Source organism: Chanodichthys erythropterus, chromosome 13, assembly GCF_024489055.1.
Source record: "Chanodichthys erythropterus isolate Z2021 chromosome 13, ASM2448905v1, whole genome shotgun sequence".
In the NCBI taxonomy this organism is placed as follows: Eukaryota; Metazoa; Chordata; class Actinopteri; order Cypriniformes; family Xenocyprididae; genus Chanodichthys; species Chanodichthys erythropterus.
Window position 1 is genome coordinate 37,804,271 of NC_090233.1, and position 11,152 is coordinate 37,815,422.

The 11,152-nt window shown below is 39.0% G+C and overlaps 1 protein-coding gene across 1 annotated transcript in view; it reads right to left on the reverse strand.

Annotated features, from left to right (window-relative positions):
- The window catches only part of efnb1 (ephrin-B1), a 36,643-nt gene extending 25,827 nt beyond the window's left edge, over positions 1-10,816 (reverse strand). The window contains exon 1 of the mRNA XM_067406797.1: positions 9,797-10,816. Coding sequence (XP_067262898.1) covers positions 9,797-9,915 — 119 coding nt within the window. The 5' untranslated portion in view covers positions 9,916-10,816. The remainder of the gene's footprint in view (positions 1-9,796) is intronic.
- Between the last annotated feature and the right edge of the window lie 336 nt (positions 10,817-11,152).

The window sequence follows — 11,152 nt, forward strand, 5'->3', positions numbered from 1 at the left end:
TCTTTTTTCTCCCTCAAATAACTAGCAAGCTAGTTACTCTTTGTTTGTAGCTAACTTTTTTTCAGAAGGGAAGCTTGACTGCAGATACTGTTGTATCTCGAAAACTCTAAAATTTCAGTTTTTAAAATAATATCTAAATAACACAATGTTATTTATAAAAGCACAAGGGTGTTCATTTAATTAATAAAAGCATTCATAACCAAATTTAAGAGTCTTTGTCTGAGCTCAAAATGAATTGGCATGGTGGTATCTGTTGCTATGGCAGACAGTATATATATTTAGTGTGCAAAAAGAAAAAACACAGCCAGAAATGCTCATATTTACTCTGTCTCTCCTCTCTCTGTCAAAGTCTGTCTCACTCTCGTCTCGTCTTCGTTCTCTCTCACACACACACACACACACACACACACACACACACACATTTTTGCTCTCCCACTCACTGTCAGGAGTATTGTGTATGTCTGAGTGTGAGATGAAAGGTATGAATTCCTCCAGAGCTCCTCCAGGATACCACCGTTAAAAACACACACACACACACACACACACACACACTGAGTATAATATCTGTGCTCTTAATGTGTATGTAGGGGTGTGTGTACAAGTCACAGGTCACAGTAATGCAGAAACAGTTTCAGTGTGTATGTGTGTTTTTTCTCTCACAGAATCTCCCATTACAGAGCAATTAAAGCAACTGCAAACACACACACACACACACACACAGGTTATACTTGTTCAACAGCTCACTCTAAAGTGCCTGGGAGAAAACAGTGAAAGAAATCACACACACACACACACACTCACACAAGGAAAAAATGTCATTTTAGTAATAGCGATGTCAACACATTTATTGTTATCTGTGACCGCATCACTGATTGATATTTACACATATGAGAAATATAATAGGAGAGATAGAGAGACTCTTGGGAACAAAAACCAACAAGAGAACAATGATAAGTTGTCATTAGACACTAACAAACTCCCTCATCACACCTTTGTGTTTCAGCATGTCTGTCATGGTAATGTGAACTAGAATGAGTCTATGTCTTCATTTTCACAAAAATATACACAACGCATGTTGGTTTCACTATATTTACCTTTCACCAAATGTAAATTAAGAACAAAATAATTTACTAACACAGTTTAATGTAATATTTAGCAATTCTTTAAAAAATTTCAAAATATTTTCCCATTGGCCGTCAGTGTTTTATTTTCATTCGATTTTTCAAGAAATGTTTAGAAGAAGTCTCTTATATACAGTAAAAACTGTAATATTGTGAAATATTTTTTTAATACTTTATTCCTGTGATGGCAAAGCTGGATTTTCAGTAGTCATTACTCCAATCTTCAGTGTCACATGATTCTTCAGAAATCATTAGGTGCATCACAATTCACGTACTTTTGCACTATTCTATGCCATTTTGTAGTTTAAATAGTTTGAGTAGTGTGTTCATGCTAAAAATTCCAAAAAGAAAAAGTGCACTTTAAATACCCAGATGATGCACTTAATTAACAGAAAAAAAGTGTGGAATTTTAGACACTTCATGCACTCAACTGTCACAGCTTTAATTACGTAGCGGAGGGGGAGGGGCTATCAGACGCTGATGTTTAAATGACAAAATAACCAAAAATGAATACATTACAAGTATTGAATATAGTTCATAATTTGGGACACAACTATTCAAATTTGCACAAGAAAAATTTATTATCATGTTGAAAATAGTTAATATTTTTGTGGAAACTGATACATTTTTTTCAGGATTTTTTTGATGAATAAAAAGTTCAGAATTGTTCTCATCAAAATCAAATTAATGCATCCTTGCTGAATAAAAGTTCTTTAATTTCTTAAAAAAAATGAAAATAAAAAATCTTATGGACTCCAAACTTTTAAACAGTAGTATATTTAGACAAAACAGAATAGAATTTTAATATTGTCCATTCATCAATTATGGAATCGATCATAACAGGAAAATACGTATCAGTTTAGCTCCCTCGACCAGAATTATAATATCGGCGCATCCCTTGTGGTGATATTTGCTAAAACCCACCAATCCAAACATCACACAAACTTGTTGACATCAGCAGATTCAAATTAAAACATGATTTATAAGCCTTTCATATAGTGAAGTCCACTTTTCAACAGGTTTCACTGCATTTGTGAGGACATTTCCAAAATTTGGGCATCACAAGCAGATGAACAAACTCCCTTTCTCTCTCTCTCTCTCTCATGTTTTATGAATTAGCCGTGTGTGTGTGTGTATGTGAGTCAAGTGTGTTTTCAGCATTGTTTTATAATTAGATTTTCCATTTGTTCTGTCCAGCTGCAGGCAGAGATCACTGTCTCACCAATAATGGCTCTAAACTCCTTCTCCCCTCCATTTTAAATAATAATGAGCCTTTAAAATGGCTGATTCAGACGTATCCCTAAAAGCAGCTTTCCGCAGCTCCTGGACCAGTAAACAGCTTTCGGCCTGATCTATCTGTGGGCGTCCTGAGCCTGATATTTGGGTGTTTTCAACCAAACCTAAGTTGAGTGAGGAGAGTTTGATCCCCCGTGTGCGTTCAGGAGTAAGTTTTCTAATGGCAGGTAACCCTAAGCAGCTTAAAACCGCTGCGTGAGAGATCTGTTCTCAGGTCAGCTGGAGCTAATAAAGGTTATTGTGATTTGAAACCGCATGCAGAGAGCGCTGAGCTCAGATCAGCTGGAGATGAAAGCAGGCTGGAGACTTCAGCTTCTCTGATGCTTTATAGCGGCATTTAGCTGACTGAAAGCGTGACCATTTCTCCGGACACACACGCACACACGCCGGCAAGGAATGATGGGTTTAGTGAGTGTGATGGTCTGAGCTGTCGACTGGAAAGTGGATAAAAAGGATGGAGGAGCTTTGAACTCTAAAAGGGTGTGACTGATGGCCCGCTGTGTGTGTGCGTTGTGTTTGTGTGTACTATACGTAGCAGAATTTAAGCAGGTTTGGAGTTGCTAGACTTGCAATGCCTCTCTTTGTTTACAGTACGAGTATAAATGTGTTAAGGGTAGATATATACCTATAATCCGCCAGCGCGTACTGTCTCACATAGCCAAAAGTGAAAGCAAACATGAGAGTGTGAATGTGCACACGAAGAACTGAAGGAACAAACAGATCGCAAACCTCTCCTTACAGAACGCTAATCGTTTTCCACCTCACGCCCTTGTGTTTGCTGTGTGTGTGACAGGCTATGCGAATATCCAGTCACTTTGCAGGAAAGGTTGCAGCTGTTGTACAAAGGGAAGCGCCTGAGTGTGTTGTTACGGAAAGACACATTATGGTCAGATCTTTCACGAGATGGTTTAATCGTGATGATACAGTGCGCTATTCCCTCTTTAAAAAGAACGACAGAGAAACTGGTGTTTAACGTCTCAGATTTGTTTGACGTTTATGAGTCTAGGTATTTGTATAATGGGTGATCAGAAGAAGGAGAGAGGAAACAGAGGGACAAGAATCCGGCCCAACTGTAATGATATATACGAGCACCCACCCCAAACCACAGCACTGTAGTGACTTATCCAGCAGCCTGAATGTGACTCTTGTCACGTTCTCACGGCAGTTTGGAGGTGAGAGTCGAAGCAAACTTTAGGTATGACATCGAAGTGGGTTTAACTACAATATTAAATTTAATTAAAATAGTTTAATTATATATTACATAAAAAAATATTAAGAGATGGATGAATGAACAGCTACAATCATTCAATCCAAAAATGACCAAAAAAAAAAAAATCACTGCATTTGACTCGCACTATATTCCACACGACAGCTTTGTGTCAGGAACAAAGAAACTATTGGCTCTCAAAGATACATTCAAACTTGGTGTGTCTTGAGGCAGGAAAATTTGAATGTTTAAATGTGTGAAAGATAGTTGAGTGTTTAGGAGGAGGGGAGGTTTTTCAGGGAAAGCCGACTTAAATTTCAGTCTGTTCCTCAAACAAAATGATCACATTGCTTCAGAAGGCTTGGAATACAGCACAAGAGTAAAAGGACTATTTTTATTATATTTTTATTGTTCTTTTGCCATTACTGGAGCCTGACAGTAAAAATCAGTGTCTGCTTTCATTGCATCCTGGTCATTCTGAGAAAGAAAAAAAAAAAAAAAAACTTTGTGTGCCACAGAAGATGAAAATCTTGTAAGTTTGGAGGACATGAAGGTGAGTAAATGATGTCTGAATTCTCATGGTAACCCTAGAAGTTAAGGCCTTGGGTAACGTAATGAAATCCTCTGAAACAAGTTGAAATACACAATAGCGTAGTTTTAGTGGTACAGGATAAAAGACAGGACAAAGGAGGACGTATAGTGGTTTGCAAAAAGTTTAGGTTGTTTACAAAAAGTAATGTAGCGGTACAATATGGTGATGTTATCAGATTGTATTCTACTATGAAACTCTGATATACATCAAGACACTGAATGATTAACATGTTCATGAACCAAATAAACCACATTAAAGGGATAGTTCACCCAAAACTGAAAATTCTGTCATTATTTACTCTAACTCATGTTGTTACAGCTTTGCTTATCGTTTGGTTGCTGACTTCTACTATATGTATAAAAATTTAAAAAAAGACATTTCTCAAAATATCTTTTATTTTCCACAGAAGAAAAAAAGTCATAGGTTTGGAACAACATGAGGGTGAGTAAAAGCTGACAAAATTAATTTTTGGGTGAGCTAGCCTTTTAAAAAATTAGCAGACATCTAAACAAAGTATCTAAACAAAGACATTCTGACACAGACTTGTACGGTTTATAAATAAAGCTAACTATGATTACAACAGACTGACCATAACCCGAACCCTCTTAGAAACCTTTTAGCCTTTTTTACAGTTACAAAACAAAAAACTAAACAAATTTACTTCTACTTTATTTATGAATGATTTTGACCCCTAAGGAAGTCCTGGACCCCAGTGGGACGTTTTGTCAAATTTAGCTAACTTCTGGGGACAATTTTGTCCCCAAAGTATAGCTAAGTAAACCAACCCCCCGCCCCCCCAGCAGCTGCCACTGCTCCTCTTCCGTCGTGTGCTCCAACAGACCCTACAACTACAAACATTACAGTCCTTAAAACAACACGGGCGCTAGGCTCGGAGCGCGTCTGTGCGTGTGAGAGCCGTTTGAGGAGCCTGTGAGTGCCCAGCGGTCATGCTTGGTCAGGGACAGACAATGTGCGTTTGTTACTTAAGCACTGTTGTTAATGAAGCCCTCCCCATGCACACACACACATGGATGTACAATAAAAATAGGTTTCACGCCAACCCCTCTCGCTTTCTCTCTCTGTTATATAACGACTATAGAAATACGGTTTTAAGTTGCAAACTGAATCCCCGTTAAAATGTACATGGTTATAGCCGTCACATTGTTAGACTCTCAGCATATGACATTAACAGAACAAAACTCGCTCACACACACACACACACACATAAACATCCACAACACCGTGAAATGCTATCAACGATAGAACAAAAGCCACTTCACACACACTTCAGAGAGGAACAGGTCTGTTGTGGAAATGCCGGCTGAGACAGAGGGAAGTGTGTGTGTGTGAGTCTGCGTGAGTCCTCTCTTGCTGTTCAACATATTGAAACTCTGACAGAGTTAATCTCCTCACTGTCAACTCCTATTATAACACCACTGATCATGACATACACACACACTAACTCATGCATACACAAACACACGCACACATTCAAGCGTACACACTAGTAAATTCACACGGACACATGATTGAAAGTAGCACGACTCGGAGAATAATTATTACTGCTGTGTATGACTGAATATACGCCCAAACATGTCCTAAATGATCCCGAACAGTCACACACGAATGCGTTTCTTTGAAACTGACATGATTCCTGAGCAGGTCAAAGGTCATTTAATGTCTTTTCACGTCAAAATAATCCGATTTTTCAGACTCCCAAAAATTGCTTTCAGAAATTTCTACATTTTAAACGCGGCTAAGCAGTTAGAGCGTGTTCGCAACAGGTTGGAATCGCTCATAGGGATGCAGATTTGAGTCTGGCCTACATCATATGCTTTCTTGTCATTCTCTTTTATTATTTCTTGAAAATCCAAGACCAACTGCTAGACGATGGTTTCATCATTTACTAAAACTTGTGTCGTTTCCAAACTTTTGTCTGCGTGGCACATAAAAGATATTTTTAAGAATGTTTCAAGTGTTTTTGTCTATGCAATTTAAGTCAGTGGGGTCCAGAACAACATTGTTTTGTTGTGGAAAAGAAGATTTTCCAATTTTTTTAATTTTCTGGCCCGTTTTTTTTTTTTTTACATTTTTAAAGAGTGTTCATGAGCTAAACAGGATATTTAACTGCTGCTTTAGTCGGTTATATGTGCACATAGAAGTTGCTGATTAAGACTAATTGTGCACCACAGAGTGTTGGGTAAATGAACGAACTTTTACGCTTGAATACACACTCTCACACACATAAGTAAGGTACTTCAGTAGCATTTTTGAGCTAATGAGAGACAGATTTCCAATTAGCTCCTCATCTCCTCCCTTAGCACTGGAATATAGCCAAAACACACAGGCACATTCATACATATATCATGGATTCCCTCTTACTTTGTTCTTAAAATATCCGAAAGCCAAAAGAAATTTAGTTAATTTGCAGTCGTTCATAAGAAAATTGTTTCTAAACAGCTAGAGTGTTTTCTTGATAAGCGAGTGGCTGCCAAGAACTTGAATGTTGTAAAATTATATTAATTTGTAACTAGAAGAAGTTGATGATGTTGACTGGGAAGTAAAGAGAGTCCTCATTTTGTTGTTTATGTGTGTTTGATTGGGTGTATAGCGTGTGACACATTAAAGGAATAAGATATAACCTGAAATCTCTGCCTCAATGTGATAATTGTCCCAGTGATTAGCTACTTTATTCTCTCTGTCTGTCACTCTCTCTCTCTCTATTCCCAGCAGAATCTACTTCTCTTTTCTTCCCTCAAGGCAGAGGAAGGGAGGGGAGGGGTGTCGCTTTTACATTTTTCTCAGTCCAAATTATAGCTGTGAACCATGCAGATAGGAACAGAATTATACATCTGAAACCAGCAGTAAGTCTGTGCGTGAGCGAGTATGTGTAGTTGTGTCTAGAAGTAATTAAATTTACATAATTGTGTCAACAGAATAAATCAGTGAAGCTCTTGTTCCACCAAATGTTTCTTCCAGAGAAAACGCAGCGGTAGCTTCAGCATTCAGTAAACTTTGCGTTTTGCTGATATAAATATAAGAGTGCTGAGGGGTGGAGAACGCAGCCAGAGTTTTTCTAATTTTACAGTCCTTCAATTATATTTCGCATTCAGTCTGACCTAAAACACAAATGGCACATTATTATGGGTAAGAGAGCCGTATGTGTGTGTGTATGATAGCCTCACTGCTGAGAGTCTGGTAAGAGGTTTAAAGGGTGACTTGGACTTAGTGGTGGTGGACGCTCCCATATGTCCGCTGCAGAGATAGAGCGCAGAGAGTGTGTTTGCCTGAGGCCCATATGTCTTTATGAGAGTGCTTAGGATAAGCTTTGCGTTCAACGACCAATTCAGCCTGTGTATTGAGTTATTGTGCTGTGTTTTAATGAGATGTGGGATTGAGATGTGCAGACATGTATCTCGTAAAACTCAAAAACAATCACTAACAAACGGTTCAGATATTGTTTTGCTCGATTCTTCTCAATGTACTGAGGGGTTCACTGAATCTGTAACTAAAAACACCCATGCTCATGCACAGGTGCACACACACACACACACACACACACATTCTGTAAGTAAATAAACATTAAGTACTTAAAACAACATGCAGCAACTGTGATAAAACAGACCAGGCCAGTTTGAGCATCTGCTGTGCCGTGGAGCTCAAAGCTGCTTCAATGAGTTGCACAGAGAGGCTCCAGCAAATGATCTGAAATTCTCTCGCAGGACAAAAAGCTCAAATGTTGCTGATTTTTTAGATCTGTGTAATGGGTTTAGCTCCTATGCACAATAATAAAATTAAAGTTTAAAAAAATAAAAACCTAGAGCTCAACATTAATTTTCTATAATCTAAAGTGTTTTTGCATGTAGCAAAATGTATTATTTTTCAACATGTAAAAAAATTACCAACATTTAAAACTAAAAGGCTAAATATAAAATATATATGTAATGTCTGAATTAAAGAACGGCATTAAATACATTTTAGCAAAACTTCATGAAGTAGCCTATAGCTTTAAAAAGTTATTTAAAACTTTATTCTGTGCTTAACAGATATAGTTATAGTTGATTCATAAATGGTCCACAACATTTCTAACTGTTTGGATGTGAATTAACTAAAGATCTGTTAAGCATTATATAATATAATAATGTTTAACAATATTAATTTAAGGGTTTTTAAAATGTTACCAATTTCTAAGCAGTTAACTGTTTAGTTTTTGCATTTCCCTTCCTTTTCGCATGAGAACATTAAAAATGAAAAAATAAAAACAAATTTATGTTCATTCGTAATTTACGATCACAGTGCGGTTTGAGCTTTAAAAGCACAATTTATGTTTTCGCGTCGACCCTCGGGATCTCACATGCTAAAGTTTTCAAGTTTTCTGCTCATCTTTTACTAGCCCAACCGAGCGACTCCTTAATTAAAATATTCCCCTCGAGATGAAAAACACATGTGCACTATTCCTGTCCCCCCTGTTTACGCTCATAACTCAGCGGCTGCGTCTCAAATCCTTTTGAGCTGCCTACCAAGACGAGCCTATGGTGCCCAATATGCTGTCTAGATGCCCAACAACTGCTGGCAGAGTAGGCAACCAATTAGGTTTTGAGATACAACCAGTATTCCACACTACACACAAAGGCTAAAAACAAGGACAAACCATGTTAGTCAACTAACAAGTCAAAATAAAAATCGTTTTAGTTACGATATAGATTTAAAAAAAAAAAAAAATAACGTTACTTAACTTTTTTTGCAAATGCAAAACTCAAACAACAAGCTTTCTTTATGATTCTGTTGAGTCAGGCTTCAGTGGCGTCTCGAGCCATTATTCAGGTTAAGTAAACATGTTGGACGCTCCCTAGAACGTTTTATGAGCTGCAATCAGAGAGACTTTATGAGCGTCTAGGAAACCCCTGCTTAAAAACCTATTAACTCTCTCGACACAACTCTGATTTGAGCAATATGACAGGCGTAAAGAGCCACCGGGCCGCCGGGATTTGGGCAGGCCGGTGGCAGAGAGTTAGCTCGCCTCGCCTCTCCAGGGAAAAGAAGAAAAGATGGACACGCCGATAGAGAGAGAGTGTTTAGTGCTAAAAACAACGAGGAACAGTAGCAGGTCTCTTTGTAGTTTTTAAAAGTATTGCATAGAGATATAAGGCCCGCGTCAAGGCCCGTTAAATTTGTGTGTCCGAATTCGTAGTTTTTTTTTTTTTTTTTTTAAAGAGATTCTTAAAAAAAACAACTACGATATTTCGCATAAAGTTGTACCAGCGTGAAATTATTGTCGAATCCCCGCTCAACAAGGGATTTTTGTGAGTTGATGAGATGCGGCGGTGGAGTATGACAGCTGTGCGTTATATCCCGGGAGAGCGCGCGCGCTTGCACGGTCACTTCAGCGTGAGCTTTCATGTCATCGTGCCGGAGAGCGAGCCGTGACAAGAGTAACGGAGCTTTTCAGATCGGATTGCTCAAACTGTATGTCTATTTCATGATCAATACAAGTCGAACTGGTACTATCGCGAAAATCTGAGACTGTGATGCATTTCATACTCATTCTAAGGGATTTTAAACACGCGCTCGTGCACTTACTTGGGATTTTGTGAATTCCACACGACAGACTCCAGTGATTTGGCTGCGGGTAACGCATATCTGCACATGGCTGTCAGAATCCAGAGGTAATATTTCCACGAGCCGTCACTTCTAGCCATCTTACAGGGTTCTCGGAGAGAGACACAAGCTAGCAAAGAAGATAAGATCCTTCTTTCGATCGACTGTACTCCGGGTTACCGAACCACATGCAAAAGAGTAGGTTAGGCGTCCAAGCGGAGGGGCTCCATGGCTCAACTTCCAAATCCAATTTTTCTAGCGTTGCCTGGAGGGGAAAAGGTGTCGCACAACGTTGCACAGGCGGATTCTGGGCCAACGTTTCTTTATTACCAAAATCGCTGCTACCTTGCACTTAGGTAGACTGCAGCGCGTGACTGTTTTATTGTACTCATCTATTAGTGAGCTAGTAGCCTTACAAAAGGTCAAATCACGCCAGATAGGGGGTGAGTGACATGAACACAGGTATAAGAACCATCAATCCCGTGCTGGGGTTCGGGTGTGTGAACAAATCCGGTCCTGATCATGTGTCAGATTTAAAACTAGACTCCTTTCGCTTTTGATCCCAAATCGTAGAGATGAGCTTTGGATATGCAACAGTTTTTGTCGGAAATTTACCGACCTAAATCCATGTTCAAAGTGTCCAGGAACAAAGCTTAACTGTCAGTCGCAGGACTGCCAAAAATATCTGTCCAATTCCATTTGGATTCTTTCAAAAAATACACGAAAAGTAAACTCCCGAGTTTTGCGGCTTCTTATTTAGTCTGATCTGGCGTTTCAGTGCATGCTGATAGACGGGATCTCAGCTTCTGTCCGCTGCTGGCTCGTGTGCCAAAAAGAGCACACAGTTTCGTCTCAATGATATAAACAGATGGGGAAACTCCAGCAGCTCGGCGCTTTACTCGCTTCCTCCGCGAGTTAATGACGCGTCTTTTAGCCTTGGATCTTGTTTAGAGTTGTTCGGCGCTCGACCGTGGATCCGGTGCTTCCACAGTCAGTCCCGCACACCGTTCACAGCGCAGTGACTCGCGATCCATCACCTCCACTCCCACCGAGCTGCTAATCCCCGCCCCGTTCAGAAACGGACCAATCAAGGCGCACGTTTAGGACGACGTCGCAACATGGTGTCCCTCTGTGTACAGCGAGTTTCGGAGAAGTTCATCTGCAAGACTGATGTTTTTTTGTTGTTGTTATTTTTTTTATGTATAGTTAGTCTAGTGATTCTTTTAAAGATAAGACGTTTTTGGAAAAGTAGTTGAGTTTAAGATACCCACTGTCATCATTTTTTTTTTTTTGTGCATTTTTACTATGCCGCAAATGAATGTTTTTTTTTTAGACATC